Here is a 27352-nt window from a genome sequence, read left to right on the forward strand (position 1 = left end):
TGATAGTCAAAAGCAGATTTATTGTCATAGTTTAGTTTCAGAAACAAACAAACTCATCCAGTGGTTATGAGGAATCTAGGAAAACCTGTCCCAGTAACGCCAGCTTAGCGGTAAAGGGCTGACTAGGGCAGCTGAGAAGAGGCATTTTCTGCTTGGCAGGTTTCTTCTCCCCTGTCCAGTCATGGTTTTCAGGTGAGGAGAATCTTCCTGTTGGGGGTTCCCAGGGCCCCGAGCTCACAGTTTTTCTCTGAAATCTTGACCTATTCCGTTTGAGAGAGTAGAATTCCCTCATCAAGGCTTCCACTTCCCACTGCTCTTCCTTCAGCCTCCGGCAACAGTGCAGGGCAGCAGGGTCGATGGGGTGCGCTTCCGTGTTGAAGATGTAACCCCCGGCCCCCAGGATGCACTCTCCATAGGGGGTTATCACCTCATCGAAGGTGGAGCCGTTGTTGTGAATGAAGTTGGTTGGGTCAAACAGAAGGTAGAGGTATTTCACGGTCTCGGCCAGGAAGAAAGACTCCATGCGGTTGTCAAGCTTGTGGTCTCGCAGATCTTTGATCTGCCACGTGGGAGAGGGAAGAGTGTCAGAACAGTGTCACAGTGCAGCTGAAAGGGTCAGGGGACCCTGTCAGGAATTCCTGCTCTGCCACTAAGCAGCTGAGGGCCTTTGGACAAACCACTTAACTTTTCAGAGCTTTGCCCTTTTCCAAGCCCCCACAGACTCTCGCCTGGATTATCGTAACTTCCAACTGGGCTTCCTGCTTCCATCCTTACTCTAAAGTATATTTATATCATAAGTCCTACCTGTCACTGCTCCACTGAAAACCCTCTGTTGACATGTCATTTCATGTAGAGTAAAAACCAAAGTCCTTATCATGACCCAACAGGTCCCCTGTGGTCTGGTCACTGCTTCCTCCCTGACCTCATCTCCTATCACTCTCTTTCTTGCTCCTGCAGGTCCAACCATATGGCTTCTCTGTTCTGTGAGCAAGCAAGCACATTGCCACCCCAGGTTCTTGGCATTTGGTGTCTTTTCAGCCTGAAGCACTCTTCCTTCAGACAGCCCCATAGGTTGCTCCTTCTCTTCCTTCAGGTCTTTGCTCCAACGCTGCCTCATCAGAAGGGTCTTCCCTGACCTCCCTATATGACATGGCAATCTCCTGTCCCCTTTATCCTACCTTTTGGTGACTATAAACAGAGATCTAATCATCCTTTTTAATGACACTGTAAAAAGGGAGCATCATTTACTCAGCTAATTCTCCCTTGATGGCCACTAAGGTGATTACCAAGTGCTTGCTATTGTGAACAACTAATTAGGAGGCTTTGAAGAAAAATTCATACTGAGTTTACAGCATAAGCCAAGTAAGTCTCCTGGCTATAAACATTTATTTTAGCTTCTCAGAATTAGCAATATATTTTCTTACGCAAAACTAACTCTCAGTGGGTATATATTTCACACAAGAAATATGACTAAAACATGGACTTTATGAACCAAGAATTACTGTTCTCTTGCCTGTTTGTCAAAGGCCAAGGAATCATACGCCTATTCCCATCATTCGTCTTGGAAGATCTCCAAAGGGCTTCATTTTCATGGAAATAAGTCAAGCATTCCTAAGAAGGCCTCAATGGGCTTATCCACTTTGGCTTTCCACAAAATGCGTCATATTAGAAACTAAAACATATCATTGCTTTATTTTTCCCCTAGACATACAGGTCTTTTCTTTAACATGTTCTACTTGTAGAATATAATCACATTACAAAATTTTGAAAAAGAAGGCTTTCTGTTTGTTTGCTTGTTAATCCCATACCCTAAAAAAACCTCTGTAGGCTTTTTGGCAAATTTTTTTCTAGACTATTTTCTTAAACATCTGGTTTTCACATGACTGTAATGATTGATTATTTACAGCTTGCCTGCTTGGGTCCTCTAAGGATGTGACATGGCTCTCACCCTTGACCCTTTCAATCCATTCTCCACAGAGAAGCCAGGGAGATGTTTCTAAAATACAAATTAGGGGCCGGCCCAGTGGCATAGTGGTTAAGTTCGCGTGCTCCACTTCAGCAGGCCAGGGTTCATGGGTTTAGATCCCAGGTGTGGACCTACACAGTGCTCATCAAGCCATGCTGTGGCAGCGTCCCACATACAAAATAGAGGAAGGCTGGCACAGATGTTAGCACAGGGCCAATCTTCCTCAGCCAAAAAAAAAAAAAGTAAAATACAAATTAGATCACGTCACTGCTCTGATGGAAATCCTACCAAGGCTTCTCATTTCAAGCAAAACAAAAATCCTAACTCTTCCCCATGGCTTATATAAAGCCCTATGTGACCTAGCCCCTGCCTCCTCTGGGACTTTCCTCCTTCCACTTTCCTCCTTTGCTCACTCCTCTCCAGCCATACTGGCTTTCTTTCTGTCTCCCAGATACATGTTCATTGTTTTTCCTACTAAGATGTCAGCTCCGGAATTTGGTCTTTCTTCATTGCTATAACCCTTGGCCTAGCATAGTGCCTGGCTCATGAAAGACATTCAATAAGGATCTGTGAGACTAGTAGGGCTGTTTCACTAAGGATCCTCACATTTGAATATAAGGCTATGGGACTCTGTATTTCCCCGCTAGAATCCATTTTATAGGCCTTTTCACAAAACTCATGCTTGCAAAGTAGTCTATTTAGACAGCTAAAGGGAGAATGCCAAGGGCATGGAGACAAGACCCCTGGAACTAATCCTAGCTCCACCTCTACTAGCTATGTGACCTTTTAGCAAATCTGTTAGCTTCTCTGTTCTTCAGTCTCACCACCTATAAAATAAAGGCACTACATACATCTTAAGGTCCCGTCCAGTGCTAATATTCCAGAGGCTCTTTAGCAGCAGGGGGAGACATTTCCCAATTCTTGGGCCCGTGGAAACACTCACTGTTGCAAATCCGCACTCGACTTTGCTGATTTTTTCAATGGATTCCACAGCATCTCTTCCGAGTTCTAAGAGGGTAGGATCCCCCGTGGCACGGTAGAGGTACATTGCGCTCTCAATGAGTTCTGAAAAGTCCAAAGCAGACCCTGCTCACCCAGTGGCTGGGCAGGGAGGGCTCGGAGTCTGCTCAGGGCGGTGAGAGACTCCTCCCCTCCATACCTTGCCCACAGGGCCCCAACAAGGAGGAATGTGGGACAACTCACTCAACAGTGAGTTTTCAGAACCAACATACCCAAAGCTTGGAGCTTAGTGGAGACCGGTATTAAAACAGACCATGGACTCTCATCCCAAGGGAGAGACAAGTAGCCAGGCTCTGGAATAGGGGAGGTGGCAGAGGCTGCTGTCTGTCTCCCAAGATCTGTTCCCTCTTCTTCCTTAGTAAGAGAATCCCTCACTTTAGCCAAGCACATGATTGCCTAGACTAACAACTATTCCCAGCAACCAGGTGTGGGACTAAGGTCCCAGACACCATAGAGAGCCAGATAAGGCCAGAATATGAGAGAGAAATAAATGTCTATCTTAATTAAGCTACCACTTTTTTTCTGTCACTCACAGTCTAATCTAATCCTAAAAATTAAGAGTTTTAGCCTGTCACTATAAGGCCCTTTCTGAGATGGGATGGACAAAAAGATGAAGGTTAAGATATTCAAGAGCCAGTCTTCAATCTAACAAAGATGTAGCCATGAGTTCACTGTGCCCAGAACAAGGCAACAGTCCTGCCCTGTTCTGCACCACAAGTGGAATCTGATATTCAGACATGGGTCCCATCTTAAGATTAATATTAGCCAACAGGAGTTGGTCCAGATAAGAATATTTATTCTGGAGAAGAGAAAACCCAGGAAAATGCGTTTATTGCTTTCAAATATCTGAAGAGCTGTTGTGGAAAAGAAGGGTTTGACTTCGAGGGTGGCCCCAGTGGGCGGAAGCTGCAGCTCAACAGACTTTTCTGCTTCTTCACCTATCTTTTCTCAGAGGGAACGAACTCCTCCTCTCCCTGTGCCTCTCTCTCCTCCTGATCTTCTCCTTCCCTCTTTCCTCCTGGACCTTGATCAGCACTTTGCTCTCTTTTGATTTATTACTGCAAACTCTATTTCTTATTTTTGGAGAAAAGATCTCTGTCTGCCTCCGGACAATTGCTAATCTAATTGCTCATATTCTAAAACACAGATTGGGGCACATTTACTGGTAGGTGAACACACTGTGCGTGTTCAAAGACAGAGAAGTTGGTACTCTCCTGGGAAGTCTCTCCTTCTGCTTCTAGCGGCTGGCTGGATCAGTGCACCCAGAGCCAGCCACCTTGTTTTCTCTTCCTCACACATGGGCCTACACATGCTAATAACTACTTAAATTTCCTATATATCAGGCCAACTCCCTCAAAGAGGATGACAGCCCAAGTTTTAGATTTGGACTTAGGAGGAGGTACAGGCCCCCAGAGGCCTTTAGGCTAGGCTCTGTGCTTCAGTACTGATGATCATACACACGTACCAGGGCATAGGGCACTGGCCAATCTAATTATAGAGGAATAGCTTATCTTCCATTTGCTATTGTTTGGGGATAGGAAGGGTGACTGGACTAAGGCAATACTGAATTCCTGGCTGTAGTGCCTTCTTTCCACTGATGCCTTCCTGCCAGCCTATCCTGCAAATGGAAGAGGTTGCCTCTGTAAGTAGTGAGCTCCCTGTCACCGACGGTAACTGAGCAAAGACCAGATTACTACTTGACAGGGCTCCTAGAGGGTGATTTCAATTAGAAGACCTCTCAGTTTCCCTCTAACCCTGAGACTGCACAAGCCTAACTCTAACATTTAGTCCCAAACTCTGATCTTCATCTTATCTATTGATAACACCGGATATGATACCTTCTGAGAGTGTTCTCTTAAAAAAAATGCCATGAGAAATACCAAAAACGGCAGCCTCTAAGGAGTCAAAAGTGACTAATTTGCTCTTTCCAGTTGCTGTTTTACTCCTTCTTCTGTTCCTCTTCCACAACTCCTACACAATCACTTGGGTTAGAGGAGGCAGGAAATGGGGTAGAGGAGGGCAGAACAGGCGGAAGCCCCTAGAAGGCCGGTCCCGAAGCTCAAAGGCATTCAGGTGGGAAGGTGTGAAGAGTCGAAGACAATGGTAAAGTAACCTATTTTGGGGTAGGGGTGACTGTGTGCTGACTAAGCTTCCTTCCTCTGTCCCCCATCCCTTCCCCTCCTCACAGTGTTTAATTTCCCTGCAGTGAATCAGAAGATCACAGCTAGAAAGGAACTTGACATTTATCTAGTGTGTAGTCCTTTCCTTCTTGGCGTCTTGATTTCTGAGCAGCAAATGGGGAGGTGGACGGGACCAGATGATTCATTCCTAAATTCCAGTCCAAAGTTCCAACATTCCATACTACAGAAGCATAATTTATCTGACCCATTGACTTATGAGGTTTGCCTACACTTCTGAAATCCTGATAGCAGGAACTCAAAAGGAGTCAACTGGCTTTTCCATCTCACTCACTTGCCCAAGTTTGAAGGAGAATTGGGTTCCAGTCCCAGCTCCTATACTTAACAGCCTTGGGCAAGCCATTTCAACCCACTAGGCCTCAGTTTCTTAATCTGAAAACATGGTGATAAATAATTCCTAGCAGGAAAACCACCCAGAGCCACTGGAAGAATCAGATGGAAAAAATGGACCTGCCAGTACTTGTGAGGCACAGACCCTTGTAGAGACATGAGAGTTTGGGGTTTAGAGAACCAGGGCCTCATGGCCAGAGATGCTGCTCACCCGGCCGAAGTGGGTAACCCTCTCGCTTCTCCACTGTGTATCCCTGAGGAATGTTGTAGAATTCTGGGAGCCCCCCAAACTGCTTCCAGACAGTGTAGTAGTTGAGGAAGGTCCTCATGGCGTTGTCAATGTCCCCAATGAGGCTCTGCAGGAGAGAAGTGGTTGTCAGCCAGGCAGCCACCAGGCTAAAACACAACCTCAGGGAAAAGAGAAAGCAAAGGCTTTGGAGCCAAAAAGCCCTGCCATCAAACACTGAGTCAGCCCTTTGCTCACTGTGTTGCCTTCAACCGATACTTAACTTCTCTGAGCCTCATCTGTAAGAGGGACAGAGGTTGTACACAAAGTCCCTGGTCCAGTATGTGCTCAGTCAATGCTGGCTGCTAACAGTTTTTAAGTAGGGAAGTTAGCCATCTGGTTCAAAATTCTAAGAATAGGAAACAGGTTGATTTACTAAGTCTCATGCCCGCCCTATACCCTAGCAGATAACCATTTTGTACTAGTTTGTAAACATAAGCAAATATGTATGAGTATATATTATTTTCCCCACATTAAATATGGCTTATTAAATATACGGTTCTGCAGTTTCCTTTACTTATTTAACAATATATCTTGACTTTTCCATGTAAGCACATAAAGAGCTCCCTCCTCCTATTTATACAGCTGTATAGTACTCCATTGCCTAAATCATAATTTAATTAGTTTCCTAATAATGGCCAGTTGGCTTGGTTGCAATCTTTTGCTATTTGCTATATCAATGCTGCAATAAATAACCCTGTACCTATGTCACCTCAAACATATGCAAAGTGTACCTGTAAGATAAATTTCCAGAATTAGGATTGTTGGATCAGAGGATATATGCATTTGTAATTTTACTAGCTGTTGATAAGTAGCTATTAATATTATTATAACTTAACATGGAAACAGCTGACCTTCTTGACATCTCTAGTAGATGTCTCAGCAATAGAACAAACCTGACATTTCCCAAACAAAATTCTTGGTTCTCTCACTTCCCCACAAAGTTGCCTCCCTACTCTCCGCCTCTCTTCCTTCTTAGTAAATGGAACTACTATTCACCAAGTTACTCTGGCCAGAAACCTGGTGACTCATTCTTGACTCCTCCCTTTCCCCCTACCCCATATCTATTCCATCAGCAATTCCTGTCAATTCCATCTCTAAAACATCAAGCTTTTTCTTCCTTTATCTCCAGAGCCACCACCTGGTCTGGTCACCAGCATCTCATATTGAGACGACTTCAAAGGCTTCCTCGTTGGTCCCACCACTTGTCTTCTCCAGTCCACTTTCCCCAAGGCAGCCAGAGGTAACCATCTTACCACAGACACCAGACCTCAGTGCTTCCCACGGGCTCAGCATAAAGTCAAGACAACTCACCATGGCCCTCAAGGCCCTGCACAGTCTGGTCACTGCTAGCCTTCCATTAACTGACCTCTCCTTTCCCTGGACTGTGGCCATACTGCTTTTCTTTGTTTCTGATAAACCCCCAACTCTTTCCTGCCTTAGGATCTTCACACATGATGTTTCCTCTGCCTAGAACATCACCTCACACCCCTACTTCTTCAAGTACCAGCTTTAATGTCACCACTTCTAAGAGGCCTTCTTGTCTAAAGTAGGTCCTGATCCAAAATTCTCTGTTTTAGTCTCCTACTTGTTTCCTTCATTGCAACTTAGTATTTTACACATTTGTCTAAGTTTTTCTTTGTGTCTCGTCCTCTATAAACTTCATGAGGACAGGGCTAGAACAGAGCAGGCATTCAAATATTTGTTGAGTAAATGAATGAAAAAATTTAACATCTTGAAGTCTCTTTTCTTCATTTATGAAACAACAGTTACACCTCAGTGTGTTGTGGTGATTCTCTATAAAGTGCCTGGCACATAAATCGTTCTTTCTTAAATATTTAACATATCATCTCTATGTGCCAGACAGACTGCCAGGCACTGAAGAGATGCTCAATAAATGTTAGCTATTGGTTTGATCATAACTTCACAGAGAAATAACCCAGGACCCCTTCTCAAACCAGGAAAAGTGCCACACACAAAGCACACAAATCCTATACAAACCGAGGTGGCAGAGCGGTATAAACATACAAAGCAATACTATTCCTCCCTTAAAAAGGAAAGAAATTCTGACACTCTACAACATGCACAAACTTTGAGGACATTATGCTAAGTGAAATAAGCCAGGCACAAAAAGACAAACACTATGTGATTCCACCTATGTGAGGTATTTAGAGTAGTCAGAATCATAAAGACAAAAAGTAGAATGGTAGTTGCCAGGGACTGGGGGCGGGGGGAAAATGGAGAGTTCTGGTTTAATAGGCATAGAGTTTCAGTTTTACAAGATGAGAAGAGTTATGGGGGTGAATGGTGGTGACGGCTGCACGACAATGTGAATGTATTTAATCCCACTGAACCGTATACTTAAAAATGGTGGAGATGGTAAACTTTATGTTATGTGTATTTTACCACAATAAAAAATACAATCATTTATTTGTTCCTCCATTATTGGGCATTTAGGTCATTTCTAGCTCTTCTTTGTCATGAACTTTGCTGCTAGGGATATCTCTATACAGGTTGCATCTTTCCCTCTTGAATTCCCTTCGTGGGGAATACACACAGAAATGGAATTATGCAAAGTCAAAAGGTGTGATCAGTTGTAGGACTGGGTTGTACAAGAAGGTTTTTCAAGAGGAATGTAGTCACAAACAATTTCAAGGAAATAGATTTCCAGATCCTCAACTTTCCTAAAATGGAACTGCCTGAAAAGATGCTTCTAACACCAAGGCAGGCTGTCCATTCTCACAGTCTCTTTCACAAATGCCCTTCTGCCATTTCAAAAGCAAGGTGTACCTACCAACAATCTTTAACCTTACTATGGACATTGTTCTGGGGTATAAAAACTTCCTGAGCACCAAACTAGGTCAAATTTTAAACATTAGTGTAGGTGTTGAGAAAAATGAGTGACTCTAACTACTGAGTAACAAATCCTTTTGTATATCAGATAGTTTCCAATTCTCTGCTTTCAAAAACTTGAAAGAGGAACAGGTCTAGTTGTTAGCAGAGAGCTCATTAAAAATAATCTTTATTTACAAATATGATACACAATCATGCACCAGGGCTTTGGGGAGGAAAAAAAAAATTTTTGATGACAGGTCCTTATGTGAATTTTTTTTACCATATACAGGCTGAACCATATAATATTGCCATATTTGTAGGTCAAAAACAGTTGCTAGGGCTGGCCCCATGGCTGAGTGGTTAAGTTCACACACTACACTGCAGGGGCCCGAGGTTTCACTGGTTCGAATCTTTGGCATGGACATGGCACCACTTCTTAGGCCATGCTGAGGCAGCATCCCACGTGCCACAACTAGAGGGACCCACAACTAAGAATATACAACTATGTACCGGGGGGTTTTGGGGAGAAAAAGGAAAAAATTAAATCTTAAAAAAAACAACAGTTGAATGCTGGCAATTTTATATGGTTCAGTCTATTAACTAAATGATTTCAAAGAACTAAATGATACTGCAATAATCAAACTCCTCCTATCTCCATATACTAATTTATGTGTATAAGGCTCCTCAGCACTTACATCTAAAAAATGAAAAGCAGGAATAAAATTGATGCTTCCTGATACCCCATTTTAGCAATATGTATTATTCACACACAAATATACAAACTACTTAAAAATAAGAAAGCCCCAAAAATCTCACTAAGAAAGGCATTTCCAATAAAATTGCTTTTAGGTTTTACAATTATTTTTCAAAAATTGTAAGCTATTAATGTTGTTTTAATCGTTTACATATTAATGAGAAATAAATCCAGAAGAAAACGAATACTCAGAGCATATGGTCACAGGAAATTTTAAAATATTTTTAAATTCTTTACAGTTCACAAGTTCTTTACAGTCACAAATGATAGGGTATCAGTAAATTTTTTTAAGCATAAAATATATTAGGATAAAATTCTGTTGGGGGGAGTAGAATGGAAATATGAGTTTGAGGAGAAAAAGGAATGGTACGCAACTATTTAAACTCATAAGATTAAAAACATGCAGGTGGCTCTACAGTTTTTCAAAATTCTTTTAGGGGACACTCAAGTAATAAAATTTGAAGCTCTTAGAGGAGTTGGACCAATATTTAATATTACCAACAAGTTCTCTCTGAGCCTGTTTCCCATCTGTAAAATAAGAGGGCTGGCCAAAAGTATATAATGGGGAACTAGTTAAGTAAATTGCAATATATCTATTCAGTGGAATATATGCAGCTGTTTAAAAAAAAGTAAAACTGATCTATGTGTATCAATAAAAAATGATCTTTAAGACATAGTGAAAAAGAATATGTATAATATGTTCCTATCTACGTAAAGAAAAAAGGAGGCTATAAATATAAAATATTTATGTACATGGATTTCTGGAAAGATACACAGAAAACTGATAATAGGCACTGGATTGGGGAGAGAGTCTGAGGGTAGGGGGCTTGAGAGTTACTTTTCATTACACTCCCTTGTGTACTTTTTAAATTTACCACCATTTACATGTTATTACCTTTTCTTAAAATGAAAAAAAAAGAGAACAAGTTTATGAACATATTTTGGTACATCTATGGGATAGATAAGATAGACTCTAAGATCCCTTCCAGCTGCAACTCCACCAGACTGTGTAATGGAAAAACATCATAACGGGAGGCAAAGCAGCCCCAGCTGCTTTCGTGCCCTTTCTCAGGCCCGCTGTCAAGAATGAGGAGATTTGACAGAAATGGCCACTGGAGAAATAGTTGTTGCCAACGGCTGTTACTACCCAGCCTGGAAAGACACTGTCTATTTTAAGCGGTACAATACTCTGTAGCAAACTGGAAGCTCAGTTCCTGACACTTTAAAGCTCCCCTTGGAAAATTCAGTTTGGCAGAATCTTAAATCTGTCTAATTCACTCTAAGTCTCTCTTCTATCTCCAACCTGGGCCTCCAAAAAACGTACTCAAGCAATGAAAGTACCTTATTTGACTTATACATCAGAATGAGCTGGCTGTGCCAGTTCCATAGAAAAATGACCACTCTCTCTAATCGTTCCTACCTGAAGACCAGGCCAGTAGGCCTCCAAGGACTGGAATACTGGCATGGACACAGTCCCTTTGTACATCTGCACCCACAGGTACCAGTCATCGAAGCGGGTGTAATTCCGAATGGCTTTGTTATACTCTGCAGTGGAGATGGGATAATGAACATGTCAGCGATTAGGGAGAGAAAAGGCAGTGTCAGCAACAGAAGCATGGACTTAAACTTTTGAAAGATGATATGATGGCCTGGCCTCCAAGCAGACTAGGCTGCAACGAGGCACAGAGGAAGCAGCCTGGGTTCTGGAATCAAATTTCTAGGCTCAAATTCTAGCTCTAGCTTTACCACTTGTTAGCTGTGACCTTGGGCAAGCTTTTCCCTCCTGAGCCTCAGTCTTAGTATCTATAAAGCGGGGTAAGTGATGTTATATACTTCATGGGATTGTTCAGTCACTGACCCACTCAACAATATTCACTGAGGACCTCCTAGGTGCCAGGAAGCTAGGGGGTGGTAAACAAGTCAAAATCCAGCCCTCAGGGAGCTTACATTCTGGTGGAACTTCAGCTTATATCCCCCCCACTCTGAACTGTAAAGCCATGAGGGCCAGGACTTTGTTTTGTTTCTTGCAGAAAGTGCCTAATAAATATGTACAATAAATAGCTGAATGAATGAAGTACCAAATATACATGCAAATGAGACAATCTCAAATAGCGTTGTAAGGATTAAATGAAACAGTCCATGTTCAGTGCTTGGCACATCAATGGTACTCAGTAAATACCTGCTGAATAAATGAATGGTAGATATAGCAATTATTATTATTAGGTAGAAAACAATTCCTCAATATGATTTTTACTAGTGTCTAAGGTCCTGGAGAGTAAAATGTTTTTATTCAACAGGTTAATCTACCACCTACCTACCTCATGCAAAGCATTGTGGGAAATACAAAGCTGAATAAGGCATGGATGCTGCACTCAATGGGTAGAGCTGTAACTGTGGATGACAGCTGACTGCAAGAAAGATGTTGATGGCCCTAAATTCTGAGGAAGGATTAAGTTACTTCCTGGGCAAGGTAATATCTAAGCTGGGCCTTGAAGGGTGAATAGAACTTGGACACATAAAGATAGGTATTCATAAAAAAAGGTATTCTAGGAAGAGGAAACACCATATGCAATGGCCAAGAGATAAGAAATCCAGGGCCGTGTAAAGAATGCAGCATGGTTCAGTTGGCTCTTGCAAGAAGGCATGAAGAGGTGTAGTGGGTATCAAGTGGGTAGTGTAAGTCCATGGTGGCTTTGAATGCAGACTCAGGTATGCAGAACTGGGTCTGTTGGTACTTGGGAGCAACTGGATGTTTATAAATAACCACACGTCAGTAGGAAAAATCATGGGGAAAGCCCCCTTACTCTGCCCTTTTTACCTAGAAACATTGCCATGAGCTTCTTATCCTGAAGCAGGATGGCTCCTTTCACCAGGTACTCAAAGTAGGAGTCCACGCCAGCACCGATGCCTGCGTCCTGGGCCACCCACTTGCCAGTGAGCACATCAATGTGGTTGCCAACCTGGGAGAGAGACACGTAGTTCCAAAGAAGGGCCTAAGACCAAACAAGGATCTTCCCACACTCCAGAATGCCTAGTGAGATGCAAGGCAGGCACCCCAGTACTTCCTGGGAGACATGCAGGCTATCGAGGTACAGAGTTGAGGGGGCAAGGCTGGATCATGGCCAACTCTCCTGCATATCTGCACAGTGGAGATGCATCTCATGCATATTTATGAGGGCTTAATTATACACATTGGGTAAAAAATGAAAAAGAACAATGATTTGGAGTGTTTAAGCCCTGCCTAGAGTGACTGTGATCTGGAAGATGAGAACTTGCTATTCCCAAAATCTGTTTCAGACTTCTTGGCACTCTGCATGTGATTCCAGTGTCTAAAGACACAAGACATGCTCTACATATTTCCATAAACCAAGTCAGGAAGGACATCCAGGAAACTGATAGAGTGGCTGCTTGTAAGGAGAGCAACTGGGTGGCTGGGGGACAGGGGTCAGAGGAGACTTCACAGACATCACTGGGTACTTCTTGTATCCTTTGACTTATGAACCATGTGACCCGGAAAATCATTTAAATATAGATTTTAAAAGATTGAAATGAAGAGATACATTGTTTCTGTAACTCAGACTCTGATGGAAACTGATAACTTCATCTGGTACTCGATCAAAGAAACAGCTAACTGTTTTGTGTTAGTTTGAGTTCCCCAAGGAGCAGATCCTCAGTAAGGAAGACTGCAAGTAGATGATTTGGAAGGCAAGTCCTGGAAACACCCACAGAGGAGCGGAAAGTGAGGAGGAGGAAGGGAGGCAGCCCATAAAGGGTGTGCTGTCAGGCAAGTTACAACTGTAGGAACTGGAGCTCAACCCTGCCGGGCAGCTCTGGGAGTCAGTGGAGAGCATAAGCCTCGGCATTGTCCCATCCAAGGGATGGGGAACTGGGGTGATTGTCCACAAACTCCCATCAGTATCAGTCACTGATTGAGAACTGCTCCAGGGGAGCATTAAGTCCTGATACTTCCAGCTGAGGGCAAGCAGAGCAGGATCCAGGCACCAGAAAAGGCCCGCAGGCAAAGAGACACGGGGGATGGGGGTCAGAAGACAGGCCAGTGTGCATGGGAATGGTAGGGGCTGAGAGGATACAGGCTGGGCACCCACAGAGTCCACCATGGTTCCAGCGCTGGAGACTTACAAGGGGGTTACTATAGGTCTCCAGAGCGGAACCTTCTTAAGGGATTTTCAAGGATTCCTTATAAGGGTTTCACTTTTCAAGCTGACTTAGAACCACATTTGCATAAAATGTGCCTTCACCTGCATCACTTTCAGACAACACAGTCTTTCTAAGTGATAATGATTCAGCAAAGGACATATTAATACGTCAACATTACTGCTGAAGTAACTGAGGATCAGAGTTTGGGTGACTTGCCCAGGGTCACATAGTTTCATCATAGCCAGGCCAGGGCTCAAACCCAGGTCTGACTAATTTTAGTGCTATTTCCTGGACAGTTTTGGCTCAGTTATTGTTAGTTTCACTGGATTATCCAGTTTAGGAGCTGAAACCAAACTTAGAGATCATCTGGCCCAAAGTGCATCACATTTCTATGGGTTTATACGTATTGGAGAGGAAAGGGAAGCTCTGTGGTCACATAAGTTTGGGAAATGTTGAGTTAAACAAAGTTAAATAGACTTATTTATCATAGGACTTCATAACCTTTAACCTGCTCATGTTCATTATGCCTGTCGAACAGAAGGATATTATACATAGTACTCTCCAAATTTAATTGACTAGGAATCATTTTTTCATGGAACAGCTACTCAACAATCTCTCAGAACTGGTCTTCCATAAATCACAGTTTTACAAACAAAAATAGTAAAAATGAGGGCCAGCTGGACTGATGATCTAAGGTCACTGAGTGAGTCAGGGGTATGAAGCATATGACCTACTCCCCAGAAATCAGAGAAGCTCAAGGAGTCAAAGCCTAACACAGCTCCTTTCCCCTGCCAGAGGAGGTGCTTTCATGCTCTCTTCCCTTCTGTGCCAAAACATGAATTGGAGGCTTGTTCTACTTTTGGTGTCATGAGCCTAAGTCCTGGACCCTTCCTGAAGTCACCCTCAGTTTCCTTTGGCTGGACTGCAACTTGTTGCTCAGAGCCCCTAGCCTCGTAAGCAGGCGCCAAGGTGGCTGACTTGACTCAGACAGGAAGGGCATCAGCAGACCTACCAGCCCAATATCTGACCGGCTCTCCCAGAGGCGCATCAAGGCCACCCTGGCCACATCTTCAAACACGGGGTCACCAGTGAGGCTGCTCAGGGTGGCAAATTCGACAATGAAGGTCCCGATCCCTGCTGTACAGGTGACAGGGGTCTCTCCTGGGTTCACGCCATGAAGCAGGTTCACTGTTCCATACGGCATGCCAGTAGGGGTCTGAAAGGCTGAACAATCGCAAAATTATGACCCTAGATAGGAGCACGGAGGTAAGAATGGTTCAATACAGGCCCAAAGCCTTAGGCCTTGGCCAGCACTTCCCTGTTTACCTCCTGGGTGATCCAGGAGAGAGCCAGAGAAGGATAAATGTCACAACTGGAGGGCCCTCAGTGGCCACCTAACCCAGATGCTGTCAGACACTGCTCCACATGAGCCTCCAGCTCTTACCCATGATGAGGAGGAGAGCAGTGGGCTGCGCTCCAGGTTGTCACACTCCACATACGCTCGCTTTAGCTAGAGCCAATCTACTTTTATTTATTTTACACCATGCCTTCCGAGGCCAGGCAGGTAACTTAGCGTGAGGCAGGCGGGGTTTAAGCCATAGGGAGTGGCAGGGCATGCGGCACACTGAAGAGCATGCTCCATTAAGAGCCATTCATATATTTTTTAACTTTTTTCTTTCAATTTTATGGAGATATAATTGACATACAGCAATGTATAATTTTAAAGTGCACAGCATAATAACATGAATTACATATCTTGTGAAATGATTACCACAATAAGCTTAGTTAACATCTATCATCTCATATAGATACAAAAACAAAAAAAGCTTTTTTTCTTGTGATGAGAACTTTTGGGATCTACTCTCTTAGCAACTTTCCAATATATCATACAGCGGTGTTAACTATAGTTATCACGTTGTACATTACATCTCCAATACTTATTTATAACTAAAAGTTTGTACCTTTTGACCACCTTCATCCAATTCCCCTCATATACTTGTTTACACACCCCAACCAAATGAAACATATGTGTAGACCCTAAACAGTCCCAGAAGAGCTAGTTGGAGATTCCTGCTTTAAATAAAGAATTTGGGGGCTAAATTTTTTTTTTAAAAAAAGGACATAAACCACTAATGTGGTCCAAGCTTCAATTTACAGGGAGGAAAAGTTACACTTGTAAAGAAGTGACTCAAAGGTCACACACAGAGGGCCAAACAGAGCTGGGATGGGAAGGCCTGCCACGCACCCATTCCCTTTCCCCCCTCCCCACAAGCCCAATGATCTGCCTACCCCATGCCAGTGCCTTCCGATTCAAGGCAAGGAACTAGATAACCAGCTCGAGTCAGAGATTTCCTCTCCGGGCCAAAAGGTCAAACAACCCTGAGCAGCCTGTGCGTCACCAAACTGTGAAAAAAGTTGTCAAAACTTCCAAGAGCCATAAGGTCCAGCAAGTTTGCTGTAGAGGAGAAACTTCCTATGTGGCAGGCACAAGTGACAAGCAAGGAGAATGCAAGTCACAGCCAAGAAGGGCTCAAAGGAATATTTCAGAAAAGTCAGGCAGTGTTAAAAAGAGAGAGTGACAAAATGCTATTACTTGACCTGAACGGTAGATACACTGGTGCTGGATCCAATATGCAATTTTCAATATGTATATTTCTCAATACAAAATTTTTTAAATGACAGAAGCAAAGAAGGGAGAAACCAGGCAGAGTTTCCTCTATGGATGAGTCACACAGGACATGATGTCTGTAAGGAGACGCTCAGGCCATGAGCAATGAGACCTGAATCCAGCTTGCTCACTCTCCTCAGCTCTTCCCCAAGGATGAGAGGCAAGTACGGCGTGAAAGGGAGAAGCAAGATGGCCGAGGGGCTGGTGGAAAGCATAGTGTGACGTGTTTGGGTGTGAACAGCCCTCAGAGCCACCACCACACCCTGAAGAGAACACAGTGTCCAGTCGCTGCTTCCGAGCCCAGCTACTGCCCCACCAGACAAACACACTGAGGCTTGGCCTGTAGCCCTGGACACAGCTCAGCTACAAAATAAGTCCCTCTCATTTCAGTGGTGTTTGAGATTCTCTAAGCACTCTCTCCTCTCTGACCTCATTTTACACCTCCCAAAAACCCAGTGTGGCGGGGAGGCAGGAATTATGATTCTCACTTGATAGATGGGAAAACTGAATCAAGGAGGGGAAGAGTGGCTTGGTCAAGATATTGGCTGGCAGAGCCAAGTCTAGAACGTGGGGCTCCTCATACTCAGACCAAGGCTCTTGTCTGGAACCCTTTTATTCCAGCAGCGAGTGGGCCCCAGAGGGGGAGAAAGGGCTCATTCAAATAAGGGCAAGGGCCTTCTACCATCAGGCTAGCCTTCAGCCCTCCCCTGCAAACAGTCATGAGGTCAGCTCATCTACCATGGGCCAGGGCCCCAGCAAGCCCCCCAAATGCCCATGGCTCTCCTGATTTCCATGGTGGGCACCTGGAGGTAGAAATATTAAGTGTTTGGGAGAGGAAATAATTCAGCATTGCCACTCTTGTCTCCAGCAAGAAAAGTAGGACCTATCAGACTTCATCTCTCCCCCATCTCAGTGTGGGTCTTACCTGGGAGGAGTTTTCGGGCTGCCTCCTCAGCCATCCTCAGGAGAGGTCCAGAGCAGGGCCATCCAGCCTCCACTTCCACCCCAGCCTTCTTTGATAGCAGGTGGGCAGACAGAAGTCCTCCTACCACTACAGACAGTACAAAAAGCAACTGTCAGAGTTCCAAGGACCAGTCTTTCCCTTGGGCAAATTAAACCTAAACACTCTGTCAGGCAGTTCACTGGCAAGGGAATACAGCCATGTAGTGAAAGAAGAGTCCCTTAATCCCACATATTGGTATAGCATTGAGTTTACAAAGCTCTTTCTCTTAGTAGGTCACAAAAACAACAGTTATCATATTTTTTTTAGTCCCTACTGCATACCAAACACTAGGTAATACTGTCCCCTCTTCAGAGGAAGATACTGAAGTTCAGAGAGGTAAAGTAACTTGCCCTGGGTTACCCGTCTAGTAGGTGGTAGGGCCAGGTCTCTCTGACTCTGAAGCCCATGCTCATTCCACTCGGTCACTCTGTCTCCTAATCCCCCCAAGACTTGGGGGCATGGAGCAGGCAGAGTAGTTATTACCTTCATTTTATTAATTTATCTATTTCAATTTATTATGTAATATTTAGGACTTATAAAAAGACACAAAGGCTCTGTATCCGGAAATATGGCTAAATAGATACCCTGAACGGCCCTCTCACTGAAAACAACTGCTGACTTTGAGCTTCAGTCTTCCCCTCCTCCTGGCAGAGGGGAAATAGGAGACAACGGCGGGACCTACCCAAAGTGGGGAGTCTAATGAAAAGATCCCTACATAAAATTGGGATCTGAAAGAATTATATACTCTGTGTAAGGATGAATTAAAAATAAACCCTGCACACCTCCCCTAGTGTACAATAAGGAAAACTGCATTACTCAAATCTTGATGTCAAGTAAAGGGAAGAAAAAAACTTCCCTGAGAATTAGTAACTACAAGCTGGTACTCACTAAATTTTACAGCCTGACTTCACACTAACTGGGTAGTCTAGAAAGCCTCAAATCTTTAGCATAAATTGGTTTTTGGTAGGTAATGCCTCCAGCCACATGGCAGAAATAAAGACTATATCTGGAAGAACCCAGCTTCAGCCCAGGCCTCCAAGAATCCCATGGGTAAAGTCTAGGGAATGACGGTACATTAAACAATAAATAAATCACAAGACATACAAAGAAACAAAGCATTTTGAATAAAGGCAGATAAAAGAAAGGTCAGAATATATGAGTAAGCAGTAAGAAGTTACAAAAATGACCACATCTACATGGGTATGTTTAATAGCAGATAAGATATATCCGAAGAGAGAATTAGTAGACTTGAAGACAGATCCAAAAAAATTATCCAAAATGCAACATAAAGAGAAAATGATTTTTTTTAAATATAGAAGGAAAAAAAAAGTAAAAATACAGAAGGGAGTTGGAGGATACAGTAAGAATGTGTAACATACATCTGATTGGAGTGCTAAAAAGAGAAGAGGGAGAAAATGGGGGAGAGGCAATATTTGAAGAGAAAATAGTTACAAACTTTCTAAAACTAACGAATGACACCAATTTTCAGATCCAGGAATCCTAAGCAAAATAAGAAAAAGAAATCCACATTTACACAAATCCCAGTAAAACTGCAGAACACCAAAGGAAAAAAAGATCTCAAAAGCAGTCAGAGTCCATGTAATAATGATTGTTAAAGCTGGGTGATAGGTAAATCTACTTCATTATACTATTTTCTCTACTTTTACGTAATTTTGAAAATTTCTATAATAAAAAGTTTTTAAAAGGAGGGGCAGCCAGTGTAAATAAAACAGATTATCTACAAAGAAATAACAATTAGATTGACAGATCACTTCTTAACAGTGACAATGAAATCAGAAGCAATGGGAAAATTTCATCGATGCACTAAGAGAAAATAACTATCAACCTAGAACCATGAGCCCAGAAAAAATACTCCCCAAATGACAAACAAAAGCAGTGTGATAAAGACATTTTCATACAAACAAAAGCTGAGAAAGTTTGCCCAGAACACACCTGCACTAAAGATCATTCTAAAAAAAGCTCTTCAGATAGAAGGGAAGGGATCAAGGGATCACAGACGTAAGGTCTGAGACACAAAAGAAAAGATGGTCAAAAAAGTGGTAAATATATGAGCCAATCTCACACTTCAACTGTATAGAACAACAATAATGTACGGAGGGCCCAAAGCAAAGAACTAAATACACAGCTGTGGCAGATAGGTCAGCACGTCCTCAGAGCCAGGTTTCATATTATTCATGAGCAGAATAAAGATCTTCATTAATTTTAGACTTTGATAAGTTACATTTGTTAAACGTTCTAGGAAAACTATTTAAAAAGCTAGATACTGTGCATACCTTCTGAATTAGCAAAAGAAAATGGGATGAGGAAAACAAATCAACCTTAAAGAAAACATGAAAAAGGAGAGAGAAAAAGAACATAGAGAAAATGGGACAAATAACACAAAATGATACAATAGAAATGGAGGCTAATATATCAGTAATTATAGTAAATGTAAATGGACCAAATACTTCAGTCAAAAGAAAGATTATCAGCATGAATAAACAAGTGAAATATAATATGTAATTTTAAAAAGATACATTTAATCATAAAAATACAGAAAGATTGAAAGCAAAAGGGTAGAAAAAGATATACTGGGCAAATGCCAAGCAAAAGAAAGCTGGTATAAGTATATTCATATCAGACACAAATGTATAAAGACAGCCTTAATTTAGAGATGACCAAGCAAGCTCAGAAGTTGTGTGACACAGCAATGAGGATGGCCTCAAACTGAGGTCTGATTCCTAAACCAAGATTTTATACCATGCTGTCTGTTTGTTCCTTAATCTTTCTAAAAATTTTACTTATCATATATCTGCAATACAAGTTTCATTGCAAAAAACATTCAAAATAAAGACGAGCAAAGTAAGAGGGAAAAAACATAACTCTGCCATCTCGATGTGACAGATGTTAAGCCACTAGCTGTCTAGAGGTTAGCTGCACATACAGACTACGCCAGCTCCTTAAGAACCATGGAAACCTGCTAAAAATGTTGATTCTAGGACCGAACTCAGAGACCCCAATTCATTAGGTTTAGAGTGGAGTCTAGACATTTGAACTTTTTAAAAGGTCCCAAGTGGTTCTGACGGGCAGCCAGGTTTGGAAACTAATAGCCTAGACTTGCACTGTGTAATAGAGTAATCATGAACCACATGTCACTATTCAAACTTATATTCATTAAAATTAAATGAAATTAAAAATGCAATTCCTCAGTTGCAGTAGACACATTTCAAATGTTCAATAGCCACATGTAACTAGTGGCTACTGTATCGGACAACACAGATATACAACACTTCCATCATCGCAGAAAGTTCTATTGGACAGTGCTTCCTAGACAATAAACTCCAAGAAGGCAGGGATTGCATCTTTCTTGTTCATGGCTGGATGCCTAGCACCAAATAGATGTTAAGTCCGTGAGTAATTCTGGCATGTTTCTTTCCAATCTTTTCTCTGTCCTCTGCTCACTTTCATGTCTGAAACTGATGAGGATGCTGAGACTTCCCCACCCCACCCTCCAGGGAAGAAGAACTCTGTCAGTCACTGGTTTTGGCCAAGCGTCCTGGCAGGGTTGGCCCTTTAGATCCTATTTACCACCTCCTCGTTGACACAGAGGCAAAAATTCCACACTCTCTTTTCTTCCAAAGCCCCTGGAAGGCAGCCCTCACCTCGGATGTTGGTTTCAAACACAGAGGCATTCACATCAATATCAAAGTCCACGTTGTCCTGCAGCACCTCAACCACTCTTTGGAATTCTGAAACATTCCCCAAAATCTGGAAGGGAAGACAGACATGACAGTGAGGCTCTCGCAGGCTTGAAGGTGCTGAAGATGCTGGATTCAAGAGTCTGGGATCCTATGCTGGCGTGGCCCTCACTTAGTCAACTTAAGACCTTCAGTTTCTTTCCTATGACTGATGACAGGAGAAGAAAACCCTGAGAGCTAGAAATCACCTAGAGACCCAATATCAAGAGACTGGTTGAGTAAACTCTTCGGTGCCAATTCAAGAGTCATTATGTACCCATTTAAACGGAAACATACAAAGACTGTAGACTAAGAAATCCTAGTTTGACATTTGCAGTAGACATCTGTCATTTTTAACTTCTCTTGTCACATTCATCCTTGTGGAAAACATTCCAGGCTAGTTGGCCCAACACTGATTTCCAATCTTTACCCTTGTAGCCTCCTACAATAGAGGGTGGAAATCCAGATGCTTGATTTCTCAGACTTCTTTGCTGATGGAGGTGATTGTGTTACCCAGCTAATTCTGAGCCTTGAGAAGTCTACTGGGAGCACTTTTAGGAAGGCTTCTGTTTTCCTAATAAAAAGGGACAGACACAGATGGCATGGTTTTTACTCTTCCTCTTTCTGCTTTGAAAGCAGACTTGATTTCTGGAGCTATCGCAGCCGTATTAGACCATGAGGTACTAAGCATACAAATGAAAGCCAATACACGAATGATGGTAAAATAGACAGATACAAAGAGCGTGGGTCTCTGATGGCACAATTGAGCAGCTGACCCAATGCCAGAAATTACAGACTTTCTTTCACTTGAGAAAATGAAACCTTCTTTGTTTAAACCATCAACCAAATGCAGGCCTGATATCTTTTATTCTGATAATAATGCCCCAATTTCCTCTTGAGGTGTCACCCTTCTTCCACAGTCACTCCTGTATTTTGGGAGCGGCTGATCACACTCCCTCAACTGCAAGAATGGGCACTTGATCCATTCTTGGACCAGCCAGTGTACTGTATCCTTTGGCCAAGCAATGGGTTCAGGGACAGGTGTGTGACCCAAGCCAGATCAATGAGACTCAGTCCCTGGAATGAATGGAAAAGGGCTGATTCTTTCCACAAACAGGTTACTAAATGAGTGGGATGCAAGTGTGGAGCTACTGTTGGCTACCCTGCCAGCTTAAGGAGAGCCTGAGAACACAGTCAGCAAAGAAGGCAGAGATAAGGGATGGAGAGATTCCTGATGACATCGTTAGTATGCCTGGATCCAGCTGGGTCTGAGGCCAGTCTTTATCTGGACTTTTTAGTTATCTGATCAGTAAATTTCCTTCCTGCTTAAATCAGTTTGAACTGGGTCTCTGTCACTTGCAACCAAAACAATCCTGACTATCTCAGTATTCAAGGCCCTCTATGACTTGGAGCCAACCTGCCTTTCTGACCATGTCTCTCACTGTTCATCTAACCTATTCTCATTCACTTCAGTAAACTTTGGCCCACTATTCCCCAATTTCCTGCCTTCAGACATGTTCTTCCCTCTGCCAGAAATCATTCCCTCCTGTGTCTCCCCATCTCCAAATCCAACCTATCTTCAATTGTCTAAATGTCGCCTTGTCCAGGAAGCCTTTGATTCCTCCAGCTGAAATTAACCTTTCCCTCCTTTAAAACACTCCAGCAACTTCATCCACACAACTCCTAGGGCACCTATTTCTTTCTACAATAAGAGAATTTTTGCCTGGGCAGGAGCCTCATTCATTCCCGCACTTCCCTAGAGTGCCGAGCACAGCCCATTAAGCAATTACTCAATAAATGCTTGTTGAATGATTACATGAATCTTTTCCACATGGCAGCTAGTGATCTTCTCAAAACAGAAATCTCATCATTTCCTGCCTCTACTTGAGAAATGCCAGTGGCTTTCCATTGCTCTCAAATTAAAGATAAAAATCCTTAACATAGTGAACAAGGGCTTGCATCATCTAGTCCCATTTATCCCTCCAGCTCCACTTCACTTCTTCCTTTTCCTTCTCCACATCCCAGACACACTGGCCTTCCTTTAATTCACTGCACTTGCCATGCTCTTTCCTGCCACAAGGCCTTTGCACAGGCTGTTCCCTCTGCTTAGAACACTCTTTCCTCCCCTACTTCCCTAGTCAACACTTGCATCTCCTTCAGATCCCAACTTAAGTGTCATTTCATTACCTTAGGGAAGTCCTCCTCAGTCTAGGTGGGGTTCCTTTGTTATACCCACTCATAGAACCATGTTCCTTTCCCACAGAGCACTCACCTCAATTTGTAATTATACATTCTTTGGGGTTATCCTTTGTCTCCCTCCCTCACTAAAATCATAAACTCCAGGAAAGCAGGGACTGTCTGTTTAAATCCACCATTATAACTCTAGAGTTTAGCGCTGTGCTTGCTGCGCTTGGTGCACGGTTGGCTCTCAACAAACATGTGATGAATGGACAAGTATATATGAATTTACATTAAGCAAAACAAAACCAAAAAAAGCTAAATTATATCTACACAGTGATCACGATCATGTAAATACAATCAATAAATAAAAATGAGAAGGGGTGACAGACAAGTAGAAATAGTGAAATGGGGGAAAGTTGTTATATCCTCCCTTGTGGCCTTTTTCAAGATGATGGTTAAGGCTTGGAGTCATTCAGAGTTGAGTTCAAGTCCCAGTTCTGCCATTTCATGGCTGCGTACCCTCGCCAAGTCATTTCACTAAGTATTAGATTTCTCAGCTGTAGGAAGGAGTAAAGGTACTTACCTCGTGGGGTTGTGGGAAGGATTAAACAATACATGAAAAGTACACATAACACACTAACTAGTTACTGCTATTATTTTTATCACTGAACATGTCCATTAGAATGTAAGCCTCTGAAAACAAGGAGGGTATCAAAGTCTCTGATCCCCCACAGAGTCATACAGGCCTATCACAGTTCTGTGTTCCTAACAGGTCCTCTATAAACATCTGCTGAACAAATGAACCTGAATAAGTTTGGAATTTGGTCTCCTCTATCTAGCAGGGCAACCAGAATCTAACGGTTCAGAAACATGAGACGAAAATAAAAGGCCAAGCTGAAGAATTCATTTTTTACCCACAGCCAAGCTGTCAAAAGAGGAAGGATGTTGTTTGGGGCTGGCCCCGTCGCCGAGTGGTTAAGTTCGTGCGCTCCGCTGCAGGCGGCCCAGTGTTTCGTTAGTTCGAATCCTGGGCGCGGACATGGCACTGTTCATCAGACCACACTGAGGCAGCGTCCCACATGCCACAACTAGAAGAACCCACAACGAAGAATACACAACTATGTACCGGGGGGCTTTGGGGAGAAAAAGGAAAAAATAAAATCTTTAAAAAAAAAAAAAAAAAAGAGGAAGGATGTTGTTTATGCAATGGTAGAGAGGAAAAGAAACAGATGAGACACTTACCAGCAAGGTATCCAGAGCATCAATTAGAGTCAGAGAAAAACTGTAAAAGGACAGAAATTCCAGCTTCTTAGTAAGAAAATCAAACACCAGATATTAAGGCTGCCCCAGATCAGATATCCCAAAAACTCGTAAGTGAGGCACAGTGATGCCTCCACCCATCCCACCTCCAGACACAACAAAGAAGCTACAGCGAAAATTGCCAGGAACCTCTGGCCCATTTAAAGCACCTGGGAGACGGGGCTGATGTTGCTCAACTGTAGTTAAACTCGTCACCCATATTCCCTGGCATTCTCCTCTGCCATAGGGAGGCAGTATAGGATTGTAGCTAAGAGCACAGGCTTTTCCACATCTAGGAATTCACCTAACCGTGCACAGAGCTATATGCTTGAGAATGTTCTTGGTGGTATTGTTTAGAACAGCAAAAAGCTAGAAATAACCCAAATGTACACCAGGTGAAGAGTGATTAACTGAACTGTAGTACACGCAAACAATGCCAAACTATGAAATTGTCAAAAAGAGTATCAAGAGTTCTCTGGGCTAATGTTAAGATATTCAAATAATACTGTTAAATGAAAAAGACAAGGAACAGAATAGCCAGTGTAGTATGTTCCTATTTGCATTTCCCAAAAGAGACATATAGACAGAAAGCAGATTAGCACTAGCTTGGACCGGTGGTGGTGGAGGGATTAACTATTACAGGGCACATGGGAACTTTTTAGGGTGACAGAAATGTCCTATATCTTGACTGTGATAGTGATTATCATGGACTTAAAATGCGTGTATTTTATCATATGCAAGTTATGCCTTTAAAAAGTTAATTTAGGGGATGGCCCAGTGGTGCAGGGGTTAAGTTCACACATTTTGCTTTAGCAGTCTGGGGTTCACTGGTTTGGATCACAGGTGCAGACCTAGGCACTGCTTATCAAGCCATGCTGTGGCAGGCATCCCACATATAAAGTAGAGGAAGATGGGCACAGATGTTAGCTCAGGGCCAGTCTTCCTCAGCAAAAAGAGGAGGATTGGCAGCAGATGTTAGCTCAGGGCTAATCTTCCTCACACACACAAAAAAGTTAATTTAAAAAGATACACATATATATACCTATATGATGGGATAAACAAAAATATTTCTAGAAGGATACACAAAAGAGTTAACAGTGCTTGGAGTTCTAGGGTATGGGAGATATTTATTGTGTATGATTTTGTACTACTTGAATTTGCCATTTGCTTGTATCACTTTTTTTCAATTAAAAAATGAAAACCAGCACAAATTTTTTTGAGTGTACTTAACTTCTCCAGTCCTTAGCATACTCATTTGTAAAATGGAGATAACAACACAACTCCTAGGGGTGTTAAGAGAATTAAATAAGATGACACAAGTAAAATGTTCAGCAGGGTGTTTAATCAATGTCCGCTTCAGCTAAATGCAATGATTCTTCACTAGCTCAGCATGGAACAGACAAAGACTTCCATCTCACAGATTTTCATTCTAGTGGAAGCCAAAAAGACAAACTAGCAGATAAATGGATAAGATAGTATCAGAGAGTGAGAAAGGTTATGGAAAAAAATAGAAGAGTGATTTGTGAGAATGACCTGAAGGGGTGGGTAGTTAGGGTAGTTGATGCTGAAGTGACATTTTGAGCTGAGATCTCATGAAGGTGGTAAGTTGCTGGTAACTGTTGTGGCTGGAGCCCAGAAGTCCAGTCCACCAGGCTGACCCAGAGTTTTTTCCACTGCGGGATCCAAATTTCCAGGACGCCGGGTGGATCCTGGTGGTGCTGGCCTGAATTGGGGGGAATGCAGCCTCGCCCTGACCAGGAGCTTTTCCGGAACCGGTGAAGACACCATGAAGCCACCAGCCCCAGCAGACCCGCCCGCCTAGGACCGGACTGCCAGACCCCGGCCGCCCCCTTGCTCCTCCGCTCGCACTACCTGCCCCAGGTGTCGTGCCCGTCACAGGTGAGAGGTCGCAGCTCGTCGTAGGGAAAGGCATTCTCCAGATAGCTGTCGTAGGCGTGGTAGAACATGGCCTTGACTCGCTCCCTGGTGCGAGGTACGAGAAATAAGGCAAGGGGCCAGAAAACGAAACCAGGCAGGGGAAAAGACAAAAAATGGGGCAGAAAATGGGAATCACTACCTGATTTCTGCCAGGAGCCCAGTGGTGGGGTCCAAGCAGTCAGGGTGGGGGTCCTGGGATGGAGGGAAAGGGAAGGGACCTGGTCTGCGCTTCCCATTCCCCAACTATGGAAGGGTGGGGAGCCTGACCCCCTTCACCTGTAGTGGGCGGGGTCGGGTGCGGTGCCGTCGGGGCCTGGCGCACCATGGTGCAGGGGCAGGAGCGCGCACAGCAGGCCGAGCGGGACGAGCAGCCGGAAAGGCATAGAGCTCGTGTCCTGTCAGCGCCGCCGCCACAGCAGCAGCCACCGCCACCCGCTCATCCTGGCAGCCTCGGCTGGTTCTTCCGGGAATCGGAGCCACTGCGCCTGCGCGCTGACGAATCAGTCACTCACTTCCGAACTACAAGCTGCAGAATGCAGTGGGCGGCGGAACCCAGTCAAAGAGCATCTTGGGATAAATACTCTTTGAAGCGGAGATGAACGTGTCTTAAAGACAGTGGCTCTTACAGCTACTATTATTAACGTTTAGTAAGGGCATTTTTTGAGCACCTGTGTACTAAGCCTGTATGGAGCACTTTACGTTGTCTTTTTTTTTTCTTAACCACCTTATTAGGCACGAAGGCAGGGACCAACAGGGACTCGATATTTGTTGAATGGATGTGTATGTAAAGATGGATAAAGAATGTTCACCCTTTTCCATTATTAGGCATATTGAGTTTCCTAAACCAGTTCCCTGCTGATTGTGTAAGGTAAAACTTCCATTTATTTGTCCAAAGCTGCTACTCTCAAGATTTTCAGAAATCCCTTCAGTTCCAGGAAATCATGAATTTTTGATAATCCTCTCCTCCCATTTGGAGTGT

The 27352-nt window shown here is 43.2% G+C and overlaps 1 protein-coding gene across 1 annotated transcript; it reads right to left on the reverse strand.

Moving 5' to 3' along the window:
• On the reverse strand, window positions 1-26860 carry EDEM2 (ER degradation enhancing alpha-mannosidase like protein 2). Its single transcript, XM_046679624.1, has 11 exons — window positions 26650-26860; window positions 26308-26418; window positions 24379-24418; window positions 20881-20986; window positions 17141-17266; window positions 14560-14771; window positions 12208-12349; window positions 10810-10934; window positions 5726-5870; window positions 2910-3031; window positions 1-559 (listed from the first exon to the last, which is right to left on the reverse strand). The coding sequence occupies exons 1-11, from the start codon at window positions 26754-26756 to the stop codon at window positions 65-67; spliced, it is 1731 nt and encodes a 576-aa protein (XP_046535580.1). The 5' UTR covers window positions 26757-26860; the 3' UTR covers window positions 1-64.
• Window positions 26861-27352: the final 492 nt, after the last annotated feature.

This window comes from Equus quagga, chromosome 12, assembly GCF_021613505.1.
Source record: "Equus quagga isolate Etosha38 chromosome 12, UCLA_HA_Equagga_1.0, whole genome shotgun sequence".
Classification (NCBI taxonomy): domain Eukaryota; kingdom Metazoa; phylum Chordata; class Mammalia; order Perissodactyla; family Equidae; genus Equus; species Equus quagga.

Coding starts and splice junctions, on each gene's coding strand:
- EDEM2 (XM_046679624.1), bottom strand. CDS start 26,756: ATGCCTTTCCGGCTGCTCGTCCCGCTCGGCCTGCTGTGCGCGCTCCTG. Junction 17,267..20,880: donor GTTTGAAACCAACATCCGAG/GTGAGGGCTGCC, acceptor TACTGTCTGTAG/TGGTAGGAGGACTTCTGTCT. Junction 560..2,909: donor TCGAGTGCGGATTTGCAACA/GTGAGTGTTTCC, acceptor CCCACGTGGCAG/ATCAAAGATCTGCGAGACCA.